The 23773-nt window shown below is 39.7% G+C and overlaps 1 protein-coding gene across 1 annotated transcript; it reads right to left on the bottom strand.

The window, feature by feature from the left end:
* Positions 1-66: 66 nt before the first annotated feature.
* On the bottom strand, positions 67-23521 carry LOC138439829 (serine protease 58-like). The gene is made up of 6 exons (XM_069588902.1): positions 23461-23521; positions 18742-18855; positions 9112-9253; positions 2255-2505; positions 1308-1444; positions 67-903 (listed from the first exon to the last, which is right to left on the bottom strand). The coding sequence occupies exons 1-6, from the start codon at positions 23519-23521 to the stop codon at positions 757-759; spliced, it is 852 nt and encodes a 283-aa protein (XP_069445003.1). The 3' UTR covers positions 67-756.
* Positions 23522-23773: the final 252 nt, after the last annotated feature.

The following is a 23773-nucleotide window of genomic DNA, read 5'->3' as shown; positions in this document are numbered from 1 at the left end:
CCTCATATCTACTTGTCTTCTGTGTCCTTAGGTTAAACAGGCAGTATTTTAACAGAAGTATCTGAGTTGGTAGGACTATACTTCTTTTTTTTTTAATTTTTATTTTTACTTTATTTTACTTTACAATACTGTATTGGTTTTGCCATACACTGACATGAATCCACCATGGGCGTACATGTGTTCCCAAACATGAACCCCCCTCCTACCTCCCTCCCCGTAACATCTCTCTGGGTCATCACCGTGCACCAGCCCCAAGCATGCTGTATCCTGCATCAGACATAGACTGGTGATTCGATTCTTACATGATAGTATACATGTTTCAATGCCATTCTCCCACATCATCCCACCCTCTCCCTCTCCCTCTGAGTCCAAAAGTCCACTATACACATCTGTGTCTTTTTTGCTGTCTTGCATACAGGGTCGTCATTGCTATCTTTCTAAATTCTGTATATATGTGTTAGTATACGGTATTGGTGTTTTTCTTTCTGGCTTACTTCACTCTGTATAATCGAGGACTACACTTCTTGAGACCAGCATCCTGTTTTCAATGTTATAGACACTTGTTTGTGAGCTGGGAATAAGCAAAGAAGTAGTTAAAGAAACTAGAGAAATGTCAACACCCAGGAGTCATCAATGATTTCTTTTAAAACTCCACTCAAGCCTAGATCCTAGGAAAAATTGGGACTAAGATACAGAAAGTGGTTTCCATGGATCAGCTGGGATGTAGGGAGGCTATCAGTGGAGTTGCGAATCAGCTTATGTAGAAATAATGCTCTTGATCCATGGAATGTGGCTGTAGATGTTAGTGAAGACAGCAGAATGATCTGTCAGAAAACATCCAGTTGTCCAAGACATAATTCCTTGTAATTTATTGTCACATGTGGCTGGTGCAGCTGTGGTCACCTGCCAGACAGAACAGAGGGGATCAGAACTTCTTCCCACCTGGAAATTTGTCAACTCTTGAACAAAAGCAAAGGCCACTATATCTGCCATGCAAAAGGACCTGGGATACAACAGTGTGAAAGCTTTCCACTGCATTAACCACCACTACCTCCCAGTCATCCCTGGACAGAAAATTTCAAAATGGTAGCTGGAAGACAGCCTTACACTCCCCAACAATCTATTTCTCTCATCTCTCACACAGGATGGAGGAGACAGAGTCATCATTCTTCAGCCCTTTACTCTCTGAGCTCTCAGTCTGTCTGCAAAATACAGACCCTCATGAAGGATGAGAGGTAACAGAGACACAAAGACAAAGAGAAAGAACAGAGACTGAGCTTATGGGCAAATGAAATGAGAAAGGTTACCTGGCATTCATCTGTGTTTTTTCTTAAGTGTCCCACACAGAACAAGTCTTCAAAGAACGTTTTATGCAGTAATGTTCTGCAGACCGAATCAGCACTCAGTTCAGTCATGAAGCTCTGCAGGTAACTTCTTCTATTTCCTAAGCATAATAAATAAAGGAGACTTTCATTCCTATTTTCATTTTCATAAGGTATTTTGCCTCCATCTCCATCCGGGCTTCTTTTCAGTTAGAATGGACTGCAGAGAAAGAACTGAAGGAATAGATCATGGGTTAAATACAACCTCCTGTTTATTTATCACCTTTGAAGACGATCAGCATCAAGGTGTGGTACCAACCAAGACACTCCAAACAATATCTGAATCCAAGCTCTGCCATCACAAAGCTTATGACTCTGGACAACTAGTTAACCTCCCTGAGTCTCAGTTTCCTCATTTATAAGATATAAATCCTAAGAAAACTGATCTACATGATATATGATGATGACTGAATAATACATACAGGATGCTTAGTGCCTGGGACATAATTAGTGTTCAGCAAATGGTAGCATCTATCATTGCTGTAAGCGATAACCATATCACTGATAGGCAGGTAAAGGAAAAATATGATTTTCATCAATTTGCAAATTAAGATTCAGAGAAGTTAAAGGATCTTTCAGTAATCATATAATAAATGGCAGAACCAAAACTCAAACATAAATCCCTGAGGCGCAGCCCTCTGCAGTGTGTACCGATGTGATACATACACGCAACACATTGATTTAGGATTCCCAAAGCCCTAAAGGAGATGACCCCTTCTATTCTAAAGAGCTGACACCATTGCTCTATTTCTACCGTTACAACTGGATGCTTAAAAATTAGTTCCAATTCCTTCCCCTGACTCCTCAGAGATCCCGAAGATGTGAACATATCCAAGAATACAGCTAATTATTCTTTTTTGACAGTCACTCACCAAAAGGTCTTTTATCCTCCACCCAGGTGTAAACCAAGCAATCTGCAACGTCACTTGAATTGGAAACAGGCAACTGAAACATGCTGGCAGAGAAGAAGGTGAGAGGCACAGACAACTTTATCAGCATAAGATCATTTTTAGGAGAAGTAAAAGTGAAGTTTGGGTGAATGATGACCTCCTCATAAGGCAGAATCTCCCCAATTAACTCTTGAAAAGTGATGGCTCCACCAGTTAAGATAACCTGGAGATCTCTGGAAAATGGAGAGGAAAAAGGTTGATACTATCTACTATCACATATCACAAGGCTAATCTCTCTCTCTTTCTTTCTATCTCCCTCACACACACACACAGTCATATGCACTTTCCTTCCATAGTAATCCATTTAACCTCCTCTCATCTTTGTCCATCTACACCTTTATGCATAGCTACCACTTGTGGTCATGTAGGGTGTCTGCCATAAAATGCAGTGGGTTGCCATTGTTGTTGTTCAGTTGCTTGGTCATGTCCAGCTCTTTGCAACCCCAGGCACTGCAGCACGCCAGGCTTCCCTATCCTTCACTGTCTCCCAGAGTTTGCTCCAACTTATGTCTATTGAGTTGATGATCCTATACAATCATCTCATTTTCTGTTACCTCCTTCTCCTACCCTCAGTCTTTCCCAGCATCAGGGTCTTTTCCAATGAATCAGCTCTTCACATCAGGTGGCCAAAGTATTGGAGTTTCAGCTTCAGCATTAGTCTTTCTCATGGATATTCAGGGTTGATTTCCTTTAGGACTGACTGGTTTGATCTCCTTGCTGTCCAAGGGACTCTCGAGAGTCTTTTCCAACACCACAGTTTGAAAGCATCAATTCTTCAGCACTCAGCCTTCTTTATGGTTGAGACTATTAACCCAGACTATAATGTGAATGGTACCTCCAGGACTTAAGCATATAATAGCTTGGTCTCCAATTTAAGCATATTTCCAGGTAGAAGCTTCAATTTGACACCCAGAAATAGCTGAAAGAAGTGCACAAGTGGATAGCCAAGGCTTCTCTGAAAGTAGTTTCTGTAAGTGGACTTCTTTGGGTGTTAGGGGTAAACAGAAAATATGAGATTGTACAAATGAAATAATTAACAGCTTAGAGAGTTGAAATATTTTAAAGCTAGGGAGGATCATCCAAATATGTTATGCTCTACTCATCTCAATCAAAAATTCACTGAATTAACAGGGTTTTCTGATGGTCTTTAACAAGAATAAGAGTCAAAAATACTGGATGTTCCACTGAGATCCAGTTGAAATCCACTCACTAACATGGCTCAAGATTCTAAATTCAGACACTTCTCTGAGACCCCTGAGTCTCCCACTCAGGGATCTCTCCAACCATAACAGTAAAATAAATACCATATCGGTACTGAACACCACTTTTCTGCTGCAATCTCAAATGCTAAATTTATTTGTCTCCTAACAGCAGTATAATTTGTCTCAATCTATTCTTGCCACTCTGTTGGGAGTTTATAAGATAAAACTGTAGTGCTGGAGAAGACTCTTGAGAGTGCCTTGGACTACAAAGAGATCAAACTAGTCAATCCTAAAGGAAATCAATCTTGAATATCCATTGGACGGGCTGATGCTGAAGCTGAAGCTCCAATACTTTGGCCACCTGACGCAGAGTCAAGTCACTGGAAAAGACCCTCATGCTGGGAGAAGGGGACAGCAAAGGATGAGATGGTTAGATAGCATCACTGACTCAATGGACATGGAGTTTAAGTAAACTCCAGAAAATAGTGAAGGAAGGGGAGCTTGGCATGCTCCAGTCCATGGGATTGCAAAGAGTCAGACACAGCTTTGCAACTGAACAACAACAGCATCATAATATATATTTATAATTTAGAAGTCTGCTTATATTGAAGAAAATTCATAAGTAAACAGATGATTCTTGGGCAAATTATGGTAAGTGAATTTCAGCTTAAAACAACTCTATGATGTGGAGGAGGGCTTTCCTGATGGCTCAGTGGTAAAGAATCCATCTGACAATGCGGGAGACATCAGTGTGATCCCTGGTCCGGGAAGATGGCACATGCCGCGGGACAACTGAGCCTGTACACAACTACTGTGCTCTAGAGCCCATGCTCCACAGCGAGAAACCCACGCACTGCAACAAAGAGCAGCCCCCATTCACTGCAACTAGAGAAAGCCCACTTGCAGCAAAGAAGACCCAGCACAACCAAAAATTAAATAAATAATGTTTCAGAAAGCTAAATTACGGTGAAAAAGTACCAGAATAGTAGATGCCTCTGAGAAATATGAGGGAAAGTAACTGAGAAGGATTTTAGGATGAGCATTAGGATATTGTTTAACTTAAGACTTTATTAAATATTCATATTAAAATTTGAAAAGTGAAAGTCAGTCATGTCCTACTCTTTGTGACCCCATGGACTATACTGTCCATGGAATTCTCCAGGCCAGAATACTAGAGCGGGTAGCCGTTCCCTTCTCCAGGGGATCTTCACAACCCAGGGATCAAACCTAGGTGCCCTGCATTGCAAGTGGATTCTTTACCAGCTGAGCCACCAGGGAAGCCATTAAAATTTACAAAGTAATAACTGAAAGAATAGAAAAAAGGAAAATTTAAAGTTATCTAAATTACTAATATAAGAAGAAAGCAAAAGTATTTTTTATCCAAACAAAATACAGTAGAAATTCAAAATAGCTAAAAAGCAAATATAAATATAGCAATAACCAAAATAACCACAAATGGCCTAAATTCACCAATTAAAAGACAAATACAGTATTACATTTTTTTAAGTCCTGCTATATATAAATTAAGATACATGCTTAAATCAAAAGGATACAGAATGTTTGAAAAGAAAAGATATAAACATGATATACCAGGGCAACACTAACCAAAAGAAAACCAGGTTGGTGTATTAAAAGCTGACAAAAATAGGCTTTAAGATAAAACATACTAACTGTATGAGAGAAAGAAATGACATATAATAACAGGTTTGATTTTACCAGGAATGTACCAAGTACCTAAATTTATAAATGTACCTAAATTTATAGATACCAAATAAAATAGCCTAAAATATATTTTTAAAAAACAAAAAGTAATAAAAATAAATTAATAGAACTATTTTGACCAGTCTACTAACACAGAGGAATAATTTCAACACAATCCTCTCATTTCCTGGTATCAAGCCAAAAAAAAAAAAAATTAGAAAGGATACAGAAGATTTGAACTACATAATTTCAAAGTTTGATATACTGGATATACTTAACATACATAAAACCTTCACCCATAAAATTAGAGAGTACACTTTCTTTCAACCACACAAGAAACATTTATAAAAACTGACTCCATACTAGTCCCAAAACTAAGTCTCAATGATTTTCAAAGAATCAGTATCACATAGATCACATTCTCAGACCACAAAACGGTAGTGTGTATCTGTTAATCCAAAATTCCTCATTTATCCCTCCTTACATTTCCCCTTTGATAACCATAAGTTTGTTTTCTACGTCTGTAGATCTATTTCTGATTTTTATATAAGTTCATTTGTATCATTTTTTTAGAATCCACAATAAGCGATATCCCGTGATCTTTGTCTTTGACTTACTTAGTGTGATAATCTCCAGGTCCACTCATGTTGCTGCAAATGGCATTATTTCATTCTGTTTTATGGCTGAGTATGAAACTCCAGTACTTTGGCCACCTCATGAGAAGAGCTGACTCATTGGAAAAGACTGATGCTGGGAGGGATTGGGGGCAGGAGGAGAAGGGGACAGAGGATGAGATGGCTGGATGGCATCACCAACTCGATGGAGTTTGAGTGAACTCCGGGAGTTGGTGATGGACAGGGAGGCCTGGTGTGCTGTGATTCGTGAGGTCACAAAGAGTCGGACACGACTGAGCGACTGAACTGGACTGAATATTCCATTTTATATTGCTATACCACATCTTCTTTATCTATTCTCTGTCACTGGACATTTCGATTGCTTCCACATCTTGACTATTGTACAATAAATAATGCTGCTATGAACAATGGGGTGCATATATCTTTTAGAATTAGAGTTTTTGTCTTTTGGATACATGCCCAGGAGTAGGATTGCTAGGTCATATGGTAACTCTACTTTTAATCTTTTAAGGAACCTCCATGCTGCTTTCTATTATGGCTATACCAATTCACATCCCCATCAACCAACAGTGGAAGAAGTTTCTCTTATCAAAACATTTTTTTAATTTGGAAAAATTTAGAAAATTCACTCCCAAAATGCTAAACTTACAAATGGAAGATTTAATCAAGTGGAAATTTTATTTTACTCCTTTTTATTGAAGTATATTTGATTTACAATATTATATTAGTTTCAAGTGTACAAGATAGTGACTCAGTATTTTTACAGATTATTCTCCACTCATAGTCATTAAAAGGTAATGGCTGTAATTCCCTATTCTATACAATATATCCTTGTTGCATATCTATTTCAAACACAGTAGTCTGTGTCTGTTAATGCCATACCCCTAATTTCCCCTTCCTCCACCTGTTTCCCCTCTGGTAATCCCAGCTTCTTTTCTCTATCTGGGAGTCTGTTTCTGTGTTACATATATACTCATTTGGATTATCTTTTGGATTCCACATTTAAGTGAAATCGTATCGTATTTGTCTTTCTCTGACTTCTTTGACTAAGCATAATATTCTCCAGGTCCATCGACATTGCTGCAAATGGCAGAATTCCTTTTGTTTATGGCTCAGCAACTTCTCACTGAATATATATATGTGGAGATATATATATCACAATTTCTTTATCCATTCAACTGTTGATGGACACTTGGGTTGCTTCTATATCTTGGCTACTGTAAATCATGCTTCTATGAACATCAGGGGTGCATGTATCTTTTTAAATTACTGTTTTCATTTTTTCTGGATATTTGCCCAGGAATGGAATTGCTGGATCATGTTACAGTTTTATTTTTAGTTTTTTGAGAAATTCCATAATGTTTTCCACACTGGCACACCAATTTACATTCCCACAAATAGTGTATATGAGTCCTCTTTTCTCCACATCCTCTCCAACATTTGTTATTTGTACATTTTTTCATGATTACCATTCTGACAGGTATGAGGTGATATCTCATTGTGGTTTTGATTTGCATTTCTTTAATAACTAGTGATATTACTGTCCAACTGACATAAAAAGTCAAAGCATTTCCAAATAAATCCCAATAGAATTTTTCATAGAATGCAACAAGTTGATTTTTAAATTTATGTAAAAGAATTCCTAAGCATTCCTGATGAAGAATAAGATGGCTGGCCAACCACATCACACATCACAAACTATGATAAAGTCACAATTATTAAGGCACTGTGGCCTATAATAAAGAAACCAATGGAACAGCAACGACAGCCCAGAAACAGACCCATGTACAGATGGAGATTCGACAGATGACAAACAGATACTGTGGATCAGTGGCGAAAGAAGGGACTACTTACAAGTGATATTTGGATATTTTGCTCAATATGTTGAAAAAAAATAAAATTGGATCCCTACTTCACATCATTCACAAAAATCAATTCCAAGTTACACAAAAAATTTAAATATTAAAGTCAAAGCTTTAAAATCTTTAGAAGTAAATGTAAAGGAATATCTTTCTGCCTATGATCATAAAAGATATTTTCAACTAGGCACAATGATCAACAACCACAACTAAAGACTGAAAATTCAAGTTTTAAATTTAATTATACTGAAGTTAAGAACTCTTTTTATATTAATGAATCACTTATTTTTTTCACTGAAAGCTTGCATGCTTTAGATGTTTGAATATATGTCTTAAATGTTAGTTGCAAAGTACCATGTGGGTTTCTATTTTATATATATATATATATATATACATATATATATAAAATTTATTATTTATAAATATTTATTTATTTATATATTATCTCTCTTTTTTTACATTAAGAACTCTTATGCATGAAAATATACCCTAAAGAGAAGATAAAGCCACAGAGTAGAAGATATTTTCAACATGTATAACTGACAAACGAGTAATATCTAGAGCACTTATAGAAATCCTATGAAGCAGTATTTTTATAATACACAAAAGTTTAAAAGACAAAAGAGAGTATTTCCCAAAAGATACATTATTGTCAGGAGAAGGAAGAGGAGGAGAGGGTGGGAGGATGTTGTTCATCACTACTAGTCAAGTAACACCATTAGGATAATTGACAGTTAACCAGCAAAAAAATTAAAGAGCTTGACAATACCCAGTGTTGGAAGAACTCATAAATTGCTGGAAGGTGTGTACAAATAAACATCTGCAAGCTCTACAACCAAGAAATTCCACTCTTTATTATATATTCTATTTATATACCAACAGGTATACTTACCGATACAAATGTTGTGATACCAATACATATATAGATACAGAATATCTCTCACAGATACATATATAAGAATAAGTTCTAAGGTACATGGTACAAGTATGTTTACAGTAATACTTCAAAATAGCAGAAAGCTAGAAATAACTGAAACATCTATCAAGAAAAGAATGAACCAAACTGGGTGACATTCACATTGAAAAATTATACAGCAATGAAAAATGAAATACAGTTACATCTAACAGTTTTGGATGAATCTTAAAAATGCAGGTTTATTTTTCTGTGTATATGAAATATTGTACTATACCATAAAACTGTTTCCTTTCTGGACATGTTAAACATAAGAATGTGTAGTTAAATTTTATCTGTGTACTTGAGCTCCCTTTTACCATCAAATCATTAAGACTTCCTGACTAGCACAAGTTCTATAGAATTTCCACAGGCGTGCTGAGCCCCAGCCTGGAAGCCTTAATAGAGTAGAACATTCCCCACCACTTACGGTAAGAAGCAGTGTGCTGCCGTTATCACCCACTGAGGAGCAATCAGAGTCCCCATGCAGGGCTTGTAACTGGATTTCAGATATAATAAATAGAAAAGATTGTTTAGGTCTGCAGTATCTTCAATAAAAATTGAAATAACACCTGAAACACACAAAGAGAAGAATCATTGGGATATAACCCAGCTGATGAAAGGGAACTGGCATGGATATGGAGATTTTAAGATGCCAGTGTCAGATAGTATCAATATTTCCCACAATAATCACTTAGCCTACCCTATGGTACTGAGTCTCATACTGTACAAAGACTGTACTAAGCACTTTGCTATTGTTGCTTAGTCGCTCAGTGATATCCAATTCTTTTCTGACCCCATGGACTGTAGCCCACCAGGCTCCTCTGTCCATGGGATTTCCCAGGCAAGAACACTGGAGTGGGCTTCCATTTGCTTCTGAAGAGAAGCAGGGAGATCATGCAGAGAAGAAGGACATACACGGGTATTGGACTCAGATAGACTGAAGTCAGGATCCTTGAATCAACCATCATTTACTAGTTATACGACTTCAAGTAAATTTCCTAAGGTTAAGTCCTTACTTCGTAAAATAATATAAACCACATCCACTCCACCTTTTTATTTCCTGTGAAAATCTTTTAATGTATTTTTAAAGTATCTAAAGTGCAATCTCAAAAACAACAGAATGATCTCTGTTCATTTCTAAGGCAAACCATTCAATATTACAGTAATCCAAGTCTATGCTCCAACCAGTAATCCTGAAGAAGCTGAAGTTGAACAGTTCTATGAAGACCTACAAGACCTTCTAGAACTGACACCCCAAAAAGATGTCCTGTTCATTATAGGGGACTGGAACGCAAAAGTAGGAAGTCAAGAAACACCTGGAGTAACAGGCAAATTTGGCCTTGGAGTACAGAATGAAGCAGGGCAAAAACTAATAGAGTTCTGCCAAGAGAACGCACTGGTCATAGCAAACACCCTCTTCCAACAACACAAGAGAAGACTCTACACATGGACATCACCAGATGGTTGACATCGAAATCAGATTGATTATATTCTCTGCAGCCAAAGATGAAGAAGCTCTATACAGTCAGCAAAAACAAGACCAGGAACTGACTGTGGCTAAGATCATGAAGTCCTTATTGTCAAATTCAGACTTAAATTGAAAAAAGTGGAGAAAAACACTAGACCATTCAGGTATGACCTAAATCAAATCCATTATGATTATACAGTGGAAGTGAGAAATAGATTTAAGGGACTATATCTGATAGGCAGAGTGCCTGATGAACTATAGACGGAAGTTCATGACATTGCATAGGAGACAGGAATCAAGACCATCCACAAGAAAAAGAAATGAAAAAAGCAAAATGGTTGCCTGAGGGGGCCTTACAAATAGCTGTGAAAAGAAAGAAAGCCAAAAGCAAAGGAGAAAAGGAAAGATATACCCATTTGAATGCAGAGTTTCAAAGAAGAGCAAGGAGAGATAAGAAACCCTTCCTCAGCGATCAATGCAAAGAAATAGGGGAAAACAATAGAATGGGAAAGACTAGATATCTCTTCAAGAAAATAGAGATACCAAGGGAACATTTCATGCAAAGATGGGCTCGATAAAGGATAGAAATGGTAGGGACTTAACAGAAGCAGAAGATATTAAGAAGAGGTGGCAAGAAAACACAGAAAAACTGTACTAAAAAGATCTTCATGACCAAGATAATCACAATGGTGTGATCACTCACCTGGAGCCAGACATCCTGGAATGTGAAGTCAAGTGGGCTTTAGAAAGCATCACTACGAACAAAGCTAGCGGAGGTGATGGAATTCCAGTTGAGCTACTTCAAATCCTAAAAGATGATGCTGTGAAAGTGCTGCATTTAATATGCCAGCAAGTGTGGAAAACTCAGCAGTGGCCACAGCACTGGAAAAGGTCAGTTTTCATTCCAATCCCAAAGAAAGTGAAACTGAAAGTGAGGTCGCTAAATCGTGTCCAACTCTTTGCGACCCTGTGAACTATAGCACAACAGGCTCCTCCATCCATGGGATTCTCCAGGCAAGAGTACTGGCGTGGGTTGCCATTTCCTTCTCCAGGGGATCTTCCCAACCCAGCGATTGAACCCACGTCTCCCGCATTGCAGGCAGATGCTTTAACCTCTGAGCCACCAGGGAAGCCATCCCAAAGAAAGGCAATGCCAAAGAATGCTCAAACTCTCGCACAATTGCACTCATCTCACACGCTAGTAAGTTCAGTCACTTAGTCGTGTCTGACTCTTTGCGCCCCCATGAATTGCAGCACGCCAGGCCTCCATGTCCATCACCAATGCCTGGAGTTCACTCAGACTCACATCCATTGAGTCGGTGATGCCATCCAGCCATCTCATCCTGTCTTCCCCTTCTCCTCCTGCCCCCAATCCCTCCCAGCATCAGAGTCTTTTCCAATGAGTCAACTCTTCACATGAGGTGCCCAAAGTACTGGAGTTTCAGCTTCAGCATCATTCATTCCAAAGAACACCTAGGACTGATCTCCTTTAGGATGGACTAGTTGGATCTCCTTGCAGTCCAAGGGACTTGCAAGTCTTCTCTAACACCAGAGTTCAAAAGCATCAATTCTTCGGCACTCAGCTTTCTTCACAGTCCAATTCTCACATCCATACATGACCACTGGAAAAACCATAGCCTTGACTAGACGGACCTTAGTCGGCAAAGTAATGTCTCTGCTTTTGAATATGCTATCTAGGTTGGTCATAACTTTCCTTCCAAGGAGTAAATGTCTTTTAATTTCATGGCTGCAGTCACCATCTGCAGTGATTTTGGAGCCAAAAAAATGAAGGCTGACACTGTTTCCACTGTTTCCCCATCTATTTCCCATGAAGTGATGGCACCAGGTGCCATGATATTCATTTTCTGAATGTTGAGCTTTAAGCCAACTTTTTCACTCTCCTCTTTCACTTTCATCAAGAGATGTTTTAGTTCCTCTTCACTTTCTGCCATAAGGGTGGTGTCATCTGCATATCTGGGGTTATTGATATTTCTCCTGGCAATCTTGATTCCAGCTTGTGCTTCTTCCAGCCCAGCATTTCTCATGATGTACTCTGCACAGAAGTTAAATAAGCAGGGTGACAATATGCAGCCTGACATACTCCGTTTCCTATTTGGAACCAGTCTGTTGTTCCATGTCCAATTCTAACTGTTGCTTCCTGACCTGTATACAGATTTCTCAAGAGGCAGGTCAGGTGCTCTGGTATTCCCATTTCTTTCAGAATTTTGCACAGTTTATTGTGATCCACACAGTCAAAGGCTTTGGCATAGTCAATAAAGCAGAAATAGACATTTTTCTGGAATTCTCTTGTTTTTTCCATGATCCAGCGGATGTTGACAATTTGATCTCTGGTTCCTCTGCCTTTTCTAAAACCAGCTTGAACATCTGGAAGTTCACGGTTCACGTATTGCTGAAGCCTGGCTTGGAGAATTTTGAGCATTACTTTACTAGCATGTGAGATGAGTGCAGTTGTGCGGTAGTTTGAGCATTCTTTGTCATTGCCTTTCTTTGGAACTGGAATGAAAACTCACCTTTTCCAGTGCTGTGGCCACTGCTGAGTTTTCCACACTTGCTGGCATATTGAGTGTAGCACTTCCATAGCATCATCTTTCAGGATTTGAAATAGCTTCATTGGAATTCCATCACCTCACTAGCTTTGTTCATAGTGATACTTTCTACGGCCCACTTGACTTCACATTTCAGGATGTCTGGCTCTAGGTGAGTGATCACACCATCATGATCATCTTGGTCATGAAGATCTTTTTTGTATAGTTCTTCTGTGTATTCTTGCCACCTCTTCTTAATATCTTCTGTTTCTGTTACATGCTAGTAAAATAATGCTCAAAATTCTCCAAGCCAGTCTTCAGCAATACATGAACCGTGAACTTTCAGATGTCCAAGCTGGTTTTAGAAAAGGCAGAGGAACCAGAGATCAAATTGCTAACATCCGCTGGATCATCAAAAAAGCAAGAGAGTTCCAGAAAAACATCTATTTCTGCTTTATTGACTATGCCAAAGCCTTTGACTGTGTGGATCACAATAAACTGTGCAAAATTCTGAAAGAGATGGGACTACCAGACCACCTGACCTGCCTCTTGAGAAACCTATATGCAGGTCAGGAAGCAACAGTTAGAACCGGACATGGAACAACAGACTGCTTCCAGATAGGAAAAGGAGTACATCAAGGCTGTATATTTGTCACCATGCTTATTAAACTTTTATGCAGAGTACATCATGAGAAATGCTGGGCTGGAAGAAGCACAAGCTGGAATCAAGATTGCCAGGAGAAATATCAATAACCCCAGATATGCAGATGACACCCTACTTATGTCAAAAAGTGAAGAAGAACTAAAGAGTCTCTTGACGAAAGTGAAAGAGGAGAGTAAAAACATTGGCTTAAAGCTCAACATGCTGAAAACTAAGATCACGGCATCCGGTCCCATCACTTCGTGACAAATAGATGGGGAAACAGTGGAAACAGGGGCTGACTTTATTTTTTTGATCTCCAAAATCACTGCAGATGATGATTGCATCCATGAAAATAAAAGACTTTTACTCCTTGGAAGGAAAGTTATGACCAACCTAGATAGCATATTAAAAAGCAGAGACATTACTCTGTCAACAAAGGTCCATCTAGTCAAGGCTATGGTTTTTCCAGTGGACATGTATGGATGTAAGAGTTGGACTATAAAGAAAGCTGAGCACCAAAAAATGGATGCTTTTGAATTGTGGTATTGGAGAAGACTCTTGAGAGTTCCTTGGACTGCAAGGAGATCCAACCAGTCCATCCTAAAGGAGATCAGTCCTGCGTGTCCATTGGTAGGACTGATATTGAAACTGAAACTCCAATACTTTGGCCACCTGATGTGAAAGCTGACTCATTTGAAAAGACCCTGATGCTGGGAGAGATTGAGGACAGGAGGAGAAGAGGACAACAGAGAATGAGATGGTTGGATGGCATCACCGACTCAATGGACATGGGTTTAGGTGGACTCTGGGAGTTGGTGATGGACAGAGTGCTGTGTTTCATGTGGTCGCAAAGAGTCAGACACCCCTGAGCAACTGAACTGAACTGAAAGTGCTCAGTGGGATTTCACAGGTGGTTCAGGGGTAAAGAATCCACCTGTCAATGTTAGGGACGTGGGTTCAATTCCTGGTTCAGGAAGTACTCCTGGAGAAGGAAATGGCAACCTAGTCCAGTGTTTCACTTTTCACTTCATGGTACTAGAGTCCCATACTGTACAAACACTGTACTAAGCATTTTGTTATTGTTGTTTAGTCACTCAGTTGTGTCCAGCTCTTTTGAGATCCCAAGGACTGTAGCCCACAAGGCCTCTCTGTCTATGGGCAAGAATACTTCCCAGAAAAGAATACTAGAGTGAGTTACCATTTCCTCCTCCAGGGTATCTTCCCAAACCAGGGATTGAACCCATGTCTCTTACACTGGCAAGTGGATTATTTACCACTGGACCACCTGTGAAGCCACACTAAGCACTTTAAGTTCTTTAAAAAAAAGAAATTTTTTTTAATTTTCACGGGAAACAAGATAGAGTAGATACATTTTATATTATTTTACAAGGTAAGAACTGAACCTTAGGAAACATACTTAAGGTCATACAACTAGTAAATGATGGTTTGTTCAAGGATCCCAATTTCAGTCTATCTGATTCCAAATCCCATGTACATCCTTCTCCTCCACACGATCTCCCGCTTTTCTTCTCCCTGTCTGCAGTTTTCCAGGATGACTTAGCTCATTCCAGTCTCCCAAAGGCTTAGGACTTCTTGGTTCTATCCACAGTCACAGTCACGCAGCCTGTCCTGCAGCTCCCTGACTTTTCCTACTAGCACACTGCAGGGATGCTCAGAGACCAGTCATTGTGACTCCAACAGCAATAAGTTCATTAGTTAATCAAAATTAAAACTTCAATTCTGGCATGAACATATAGGGAGAGATATTCTGAACAGATGGGCACTTAAATATAGGACAGTACTTATTCTCTGGAAACAGATTATCTGGATTCAAATTCTAGCTCTGTCCTTACCAGTAGTAGGAACTTATACAAATTAGGTAGATCTCTATAGCTTAATCTCCTTATTTGTACACTGAAATCACAAACGAACTTCTCTCCTAAGGTTGCTGTGAAAACTGAATGCATTATGTTTGGCATATAATGCATATAATGTGTGTTCAATAAATGTTATTTTATACCATAGCAGTTTCAAGAATATTTTTATACTGATAAATTGCAAACTAATACTCAGAAAAAGATACAGACAAAGCCTCTCCATTACCTACCAAACAACTAAACACTGGATACTGACTGATATCACCCTTTATTTGCGTTATTGCTACTTGTTTATCAGTGACAGCTCCAGCCCTAATTTAATCCTCCTACCTACTAATTAAAACATTTAAAGTACCCAGTTAGGGTTAGGGTACCCCAATTAGAGTCAGAATGTTCCTTCTTGACAACACCAAATTCTGAACTGACTCCATTTCTCTAACTCCATCTTCCAAATTATCCATCAAACCTTTTAAGATGCTCCTCCCAAGTTCCCTTTACTGGGACACATGATGTTCTCTGGAGGTTGTCCCTGCTGCATAAAGTTAAATAAACCTCACTTTAAAAAATTCTTGGTGTTGTTCTTGGTGGCATCTGGTTAGTGGGTTCAACAACTTAGGTCAAATATTGCTTTCTCCAGTTCAGGAAAGGAGATAGGAAAATATAAAACTATTACTTATTTTAAAAAAATCTCTGTTCCAACTGGGGCTTCTCTTGCTATATCAATTTATATTTCTGGGTCTATGGGTTTTCATCTAATAAGCAGTAAAAGAACAATGATTTATGCAATATCCCCAAGCATTCAGCATAATGCTAAGCACATGGTATAAACTCAGTACATAGGTATTATACAAATGAATTAATGAGAGATTAGAGTAAAACTCACTTTGCATGCAAGGGGCCATGCGAAGGCTCTGAAATTAATGCAAGGGTTTTATGGGTTCATATATGAAGCAAGCATCATCACTAAAGGCTAATATTATGTATACAGACATGTGTACTTCTGTCCAAATATATACATGCATGCATTTTTCAATCTGTTGAATACTAATTGGTTTCTGCCATGCATGCATGAATGCATGCTAAGTTGTTTCAGTAATGTCTGACTCTCTGCAAACCCATGACTGTTGTCTACCAGGCTCCTCTGTCCACGGGATTCTCCAGGCAAGAATACTGCAGTGCGTTGCCATTTCCTACTCCAGGACATCTTCCCAACCCAGAGATCAGACCCGTGTCTCTTGCATCTCCTGCATTGGCAGGTGGATTCTTTACCACTAGCGCCACCTGCTTCACAACTTTTTTTAGCATAAGAACTCCTTTTAGTCTTAAAATATTTTGAATCTTTTTATGATGCTAATGTTGTTGTTCAGTCACTAAGTCATGTATGACTCTGCAACCCCATAGTCTGAAGCACACCAGGTTTCCCTGTCCTTCACTGTCTCCTGGAGTTTGCTCAGATTCATGTTCATTGAGTTGGTAATAATATCTAACCATCTTATCCTTTCGTCTTTCCCAGCATCAGGGTCTTTTCTACTGAGTCAGCTCTTCGCATCAGGTGGCGAAAATATTGGAGCTTCAGCTTCAGCATCAGTCCTTCCAATGAGTATTTCAGGTTGATTTCCTTTAGGATTGACTTGTTTGATCTCCTTGCCATCCAAGGGACTCTCAAGATATATGATGTTAATACATCATGTTTTATTAATAAGACTAAGAGGGGTTCTTATGATCAAAAAGGTTGCAAACCACTGGCATAGGCAATGTTCTCATTCCTTCTTACTCTAAACTCTTCCAGCACATAAATCTAATTCTTATTTAACTCCCACAATCTATCCCTGAATCCAGATCATCTCTTGTTAGCGTGAATGCTCAGTCATGTCTGACTCTTTGCAACCCCATGAACTGTAGCCCACCATACTTCTCTGTCCACTGAATTTTCTAAGCAAGAATACAGGAGTGGGTTGCCATTTCCTACTCTAGGGGATGTTTTTGACCCAGGGATCAAACCCACATCTCCCACGTCTCCTGCATAATCAGGTGGATTCTTTACCACTGTGCCACCCGGAAGCCCAGAAGGACCACAAAGGAATACTATAAACAACTCTATGCCTACAAACATGAAAACCTAGACGAATTCTGTCCAAGATATACTCTGCCAAAACACAAACAAGAAGAAATAGACAATCTAAATATCTGTATTTATTAAAGATATCGATTAAACAATAACTTTCCAAAAGAGAAAGCACTGGGCCCAGATGAGTTGACTCATGAATTCTACCAAACATTTAAGTAAGAAATTACACCAATTCTCTGCAATCTTTTTCAAAAGATGGAAGCAGAAGGAATATTTCCTAAATTATTCTATGAGACCAGCATTATCTTGATACCAAAAACAAAGTCATTACAAGAAAACTACAAAAAAAAAAAAAGACTTCTCATGATCAAAAATCGTCAACAAAACATTAGTTAAATATAATTCAACAATGTATAAAAAAACATTATAGATGCTCTAAGACCATGTGGGATTTCTGCTATGTATGAAGGATGGGTTCAACATTTGAAAATCAATTAGGAGCTTCTTTCCTATGTTTTCTTCTAGGAATCTCAAGGCTTTGGGTCTTTTAAGTATTTAACTCATTTTGAGTTAATTTTTGTGAGTGGTGTAAGACAGGTTTTCCATTTCAGTTTTCTGCGTGTGGTTATTCAGTTTTCCCAACACCATTTATTGCAGAAACTATCCCTTCTTCGTAGAGGGTTCTTGTCTCCTTTGTCAAATATCAACTGATTGAATATATAAGCATTTATTTCTAGGCTCTCTATTCTGTTTCACTGTTCTACGTTTCTATTTTTATGCCAATACCACAATGTTCTAATTACTATAGTTTTGTGGTATAGTCTGAAGTGTGATGCTTCTGGCTTTGTTCTCAGGATTGCTTTGGCTATTTAAGGTCTTTTGTGATTCCATATAAATTTTAGGACTGCTCTTTTATTTCTGTGAAAAATGTCGTTGGAATTTTGATGGAGATTTCACTGAATCTATAGCTGGTTTTGGGTAGTATGGAAATTTTAACAACATTAATTCTTTCAATCCATGAACATGAGATATCTCAATTTTGTTTATGTCTTCTTTAATTTCTTTCTTCAAAGTCTAACAGTTTTCATTGTACAGATCTTTCACTTCCTTTGTTAAATTTATTCCTAGGTATTTTATTTTTTTATGCTATTATGAAAGGGATACCATAAAATTCCTAGAAGGAAACATAGGGAAGAAACTCCTTAACATGGGTCTTAACAATTTTTTTGATACGACAGTAACAATACAAGCAACAAAAGCAAACATCAACAAGTGATGGTACATCAAACTAAAAAGCTTCTGCACAGCCTGTACAGACAATGACACTGGTAAATGACATATTTCCCAAACTTCCCTGTTTCTGGTCCATCAGCTCTCCATCCCAACAGAGCTCTATAGCCTTATCTCATAGTTGAGGCCCAATCAAACAAGACAGAGATACCTTTAGTCACTCACCAGTTATCATCAACAAGGATAATAGGATACACTTCATGTTGATGCCTGAATCTCGTCCTGAGGATAAGGTTGTAATGGGAATAGTCACAAAGCAGGAACAGAACTTATAACCCACTTAGGGATTCTGAAGAGCCGGATGAAGTGCAAATGAGAGAACTGGGATGAGGACTCTACAAGTCTGTCATTTAGAGGCCACTTCTCCCAGTCTTGATCCTTAGTATAAAAAAGGAGTCAATTGGCACGGAAATCCTCGCAGCCTAATTGGTATCTGCCCTATGGGAAGATGAGTTTCAGGGGTCTGAGCCTTATCCCTTATCTAAGGAGGTGAGAAGCGAGTGAACTTTCTGTGGTATTAAAATGCATCCCAAGCTCTTTCCCTAGCTTCGCAGTTCTTTTCACCAGTTTCTTCCCCACAGTGTTTAACTAGCGCCCCTCCCTCTACATGTCCCATTGGCCCTCCGCTTTCTGGGCTACTCTGATGAAGCAGAGCTATGTCTCCACCCTTCTCTGTGACATGGACTCCCTTCTCCTTTATTCATGTCACACTCAGCCCACCCCTCCTCAGAACCGCTTCACTTGTACAGGCTGTACTCACAAATACCATTTGAAGAAAAGTTCTCAACCAACACCAGTACTAGAGGCCCCTGTCAGATCTCCAAATCTGTTCCTACCACACTACCCTCTGGGACAGCGTACTCTTGTTCACTCACTTTCTCCTTTCTCTGTGCCTGCCTTGTTTAAATGGATTTTTTGGCAGCAAATACAACAAGCGTGAGTGAAAGTCGCTCAGCTGCATCCGACTCTTTGTGACCCCATGGACTATACAGTCCATGGAACTCTCCAGGCCAGAATACTGGAGTGGATAGCCTTTCCCTTCTCCAGGGGATCTTCCCAACCCAGGGATCAAAACCAGGTCTCCCACATTGCAGGCAGATTCTTTACCAGCTGAACCACAAGGGAAGCCCAAATACAACAAGGATATTGCTTAAATAAAAAATCTGTTAGATAACAGAATGAAACAGTAATAGATTTAGAGTCCCTTTAAACCTTAGATATTCTGTGGAATGAGGCCACGGACAGGTATATCTCCATGTATATATATGTATGGAATCTATAATACCTCTAATAAAGAACTTAACGATAAGAAATTTACAAACATGAGGAAATGTTGAATACCATACATATACATATATACTCATAGGATTCTAAAGTTATCTTTCACAAAGAGAAACTTTGAGAACAATGTCCGTATCAGATATCAATATCTCAAAAGAAAAAGGGGGGAAAAATGAAACTGGCAAACTAAAGGAAACATTCAAGGACTAATGTATCATTAAAAAAGTTATTTATTGAAACAAGAAAATTCACACTTGAAAGTAGTTTTGCAGGCCTGCAAATAAGTATGTCGGGTGAGCAGGCAGGAGGGGGTGGCAAAGAGGGGATGAGACATGACGAAGTGAGGTGATGTCAAGGGATCTTCCTAAACCATGCTAGGGGTCATTCTACAGTCAGTAGGGAACTGCTCAAGAGTTTTAAGAAAGAGACTAATACTCTCTCACCTACATTTTAGGAAAGATGTCTGAGTAAAACAAGGTTAAGTGGAGCAACAGTAGGCAGGCACATGCATTAGTTCAAGTAAGTCAAGATTATGGCATGGAGTAGGGTGGCAGCAGTGAGAATGGAAAGCCATGGATGGATTGGAGAGATCTGGGGAAGCAGGATGGACTTTGGGATTGAGTGGTCAGAAAAAGAGAAAAAATTTTAACTGAAAGGTAGAGCTGTCTCCTAAAAGGAGGAAAAGAGGCAGAAGACTGAATTTGAAAGGTTAGAGGAATAAGGAGTTTAGCTTGACAGGCTACATTTCAGGAGCCGAGAGGAGATGCAAACAGTGGTTTCCAGGAAGCAGTCGTGTATGCAGGACCAGAGCTCTGAGCTACAGATACCAATGTGAAGCTCATCAACAGGCAGCAGACCCCAGTGCCAGCTTCTCCAGAAAATCTGCTTTTCTGCTCTCAGTCCTCACATCCCCAGATAAACTCCCTTCCTGGCCCAGAATTCATCCAAAAGAACTAGGAAAAAACAACCTGACAGTAAAGTCTCTCTCCTTCTCAAATTTTTAACCTCTATTTAACTAATCCCACCCCCCACCATTACTGCACAATTGCACTCATCTCACACGCTAGTAAAGTAATGCTCAAAATTCTCCAAGCCAGGCTTCAGCAAAACGTGAACCGTAAACTTCCAGATGTTCAAGCTGGTTTCAGAAAAGGCAGAGGAACCAGAGATCAAATTGCCAACATCCGCTGGATCATCAAAAAAGCAAGAGAGTTCCAGAAAAACACCTATTTCTGCTTCATTGACCATGCCAAAGCCTTTGACTGTGTGGATCACAATAAACTGTGGAAAATTCTGAAAGAAATGGGAATACCAGACCACCTGACCTGCCTCTTAAGAAACCTATATGCAGGTCAGGAAGCAACAGTTAGAACTGGACATGGAACAACAGACTGCTTCCAAATAGGAAAAGGAGTCCGTCAAGGCTGTATATTGTCACCCTGCTTATTTAACTTATATGCAGAGTACATCATGAGAAACATTGGGCTGGAAGAAGCACAAGCTGGAATCAAGACTGCCAGGAGAAATATCAATAACTTCAGATATGCAGAATGACCCCTACTTATGGCAGAAAGTGAACAAGAACTAAACAGCCTCTTGATGAAAGTGAAAGAGGAGAGTGAAAGAGTTGGCTTAAACCTCAATATTCAGAAAACGAAGATCATGGCATCTGGTCCCATCGTTTCATGGGAAATAAATGGAGAAACAATGGAAACAGTGTCAGACTTTATTTTTGTGGGCTCCAAAATCACTGCAGATGGTGATTGCAGCCATGAAATTAAAAGATGCTTACTCCTTGGAAGGAAAGTTATGACCAACCTAGGCAGCATATTGAAAAGTAGAGATATTAATTTGCCAACAAAGCCCATCTAGTCAAGGCTATGGTTTTTCCAGCAGTCATGTATGGATGTGAGAGTTGGACTATAAAGAAGGCTGAGCACCAAAGAATTGATGCTTTTGAACTATGGTATTGGAGAAGACTCTTGAGAGTCCTTTGGACTGCAAGGAGATCCAACCAGTCCATCCTAAAAGAGATCAGTCCTGGGTGTTCTTTGGAAGGACCTGATGCTGAAGCTGAAACTCCAGTACTTTGGCCACCTCATGCGAAGAGTTGACTCATTGGAAAAGACCCTGATGCTGGGAGGGATTGAGGGCAGGAGAAGAAGGGGACGACAGAGGATGAGATGGCTGGATAGCATCACCAACTCGATGGACATGAGTTTGGGTAAACTTAGGGAGTTGGTGATGGACAGGGAGGCCTGGCGTGCTGCGATTCATGGGGTCGCAAAGAGTCGGACACAACTGAGCGGCTGAACTGAACTGAATCCCCACCGCAGAAAACCTTCCACAACTCCATCCTGTCCAGGAATCTCAAGTGTATTTCATAAATGAGCCCTAATCCCAGTGTGGCTCTGTGTTCATTGTGAGGTTTAGGAAAGTATGTGCCATGGTAACTTTTAAAAATTTATTTGTTTTTGGTGGCACAGGGTCTTCATTGCGACGCACAGACTACCTCCAGGTGTGGCAAGCAGGGGATACTCTTCCTTGTGTCCGGGCTTCTCACTGAAGTGGCTTCTCTTGCTGCGGAGCACAGGCTCCAGGCACACAGGCTTCTGTAGTTGCGGCCTGCAGGCTCTAGAGCTCAGGCGCAGTAGTTGTGGTGCAGGGGCTCAGCTGCACCAAGAGATCTGCACCATGTGAGATCTTCCCAGAGCAGGGATTGACTCCGTCTTCCCTGCACTGGCAGGCAGATTCTTAACCACGGGACCATGAGAGAAGCCCCCATGTTAACTTTTCTTTCCACACTTCAGGAAATTTGTCTGAGTGACTGTGTAATTTTCCAGGATTCATGAATGCTGGCTGATGAGGTGAAGCTTGGAGGATGTGGCTAAAAAGCGGTGGGTATCCAATAATAAAATATAGATACTGTACTTCTAGTCTTTCCAGCCACGTGTGATTTTGAGAAAATCATTTAAATTCCTTGTTTCAGTCCTGTCACTACAGATCAGGAGAACAGAAAGAATCATACCATCCCTGACTCATCTTTCCAGGGTGGCTGTGACACTGGAATGAGCCTATGAGTTTATGAAATTTTCAGGGGTAAGAATGATACAAAGCTTACTTAATTTTGTATCTCAGGTTTTCATATAAAACCTGACATAAAATCACCACTAACAATGTCTGTAAAGAACTGTGGTCAGTGGCTGGGATGCAGTAAATGCTCACAGAATGTTGGCTATTAGCATCCAGACTCTGTGTTCCCAATTATTCAAGGATGACATGGCAGTCTATTATTGGCTGACCAATCTCTTCATTAGGTAAAAAGCACTTAGAGGTCCTGCCAACCATTCAGTAGAACCTAGATCTAATGTAATCTAGAATGTAAATCATTCCCTGACTGTCAAAATGACTGCTCAATGAATGCTTTACATTTCCCCATTTCCTTAGCTCAGACCTGCTGATGACAACAACCAGGCCAAGCTATGATGGTGGAGTGATGAAATAGTGACCCCAGGGAAAGATGAAGCTAATGTAATAAAGAGGGGAGGGGCTGAAGAAAAGTATAAGTAACTGTTAGGGGGCTCAGAGCAAACCTGGCCACACCGTCTTCCTGAACTAAGGTGTAGAATCCTGTCCCCCACAGCTCTGGCCTGAAAAACTCCATGGGGACATAAGTCCTAAGCCTGGAGTTCCCTTTCCCACAGACAGCTGAACTGCTTTTAGGCAGATGGGCTTTTAGGGACAGCAAATTGAGGGACCTGGGTCCTGAAGTCCAGACACAAAGCTTCCTTGTCTTTCCATGAGAGGCATAGTCCCCCACCTTCCCTGGAACAGAAGGGCCTCCATCTGCCTGTTGGAGCCCTCTTCCCCTGTTCTGCTCATGCCCAGAGCTGCCTTTCAACCCTCTTGCCTAACC

Source organism: Ovis canadensis, chromosome 4 (assembly GCF_042477335.2).
Source record: "Ovis canadensis isolate MfBH-ARS-UI-01 breed Bighorn chromosome 4, ARS-UI_OviCan_v2, whole genome shotgun sequence".
NCBI classification, from domain to species: domain Eukaryota; kingdom Metazoa; phylum Chordata; class Mammalia; order Artiodactyla; family Bovidae; genus Ovis; species Ovis canadensis.
The sequence above is the reverse complement of the archived record's forward strand: the minus strand, read 5'-3'. Positions and strand labels throughout refer to the sequence as shown.

Excerpts from the sequence above, each read along its gene's own strand:
- LOC138439829 (XM_069588902.1), bottom strand. The coding sequence starts at position 23,521 with ATGGAGTTTTTCAGGCCAGAGCTGTGGGGGACAGGATTCTACACCTTA. Across the intron at positions 18,856-23,460 it reads CACCTTAGTTCAGGAAGACG|TGGGTTATAAGTTCTGTTCC; the intron begins GTGTGGCCAGGT and ends AGAATCCCTAAG. Across the intron at positions 2,506-9,111 it reads GCAGCACACTGCTTCTTACC|AGATCTCCAGGTTATCTTAA; the intron begins GTAAGTGGTGGG and ends TCCATTTTCCAG.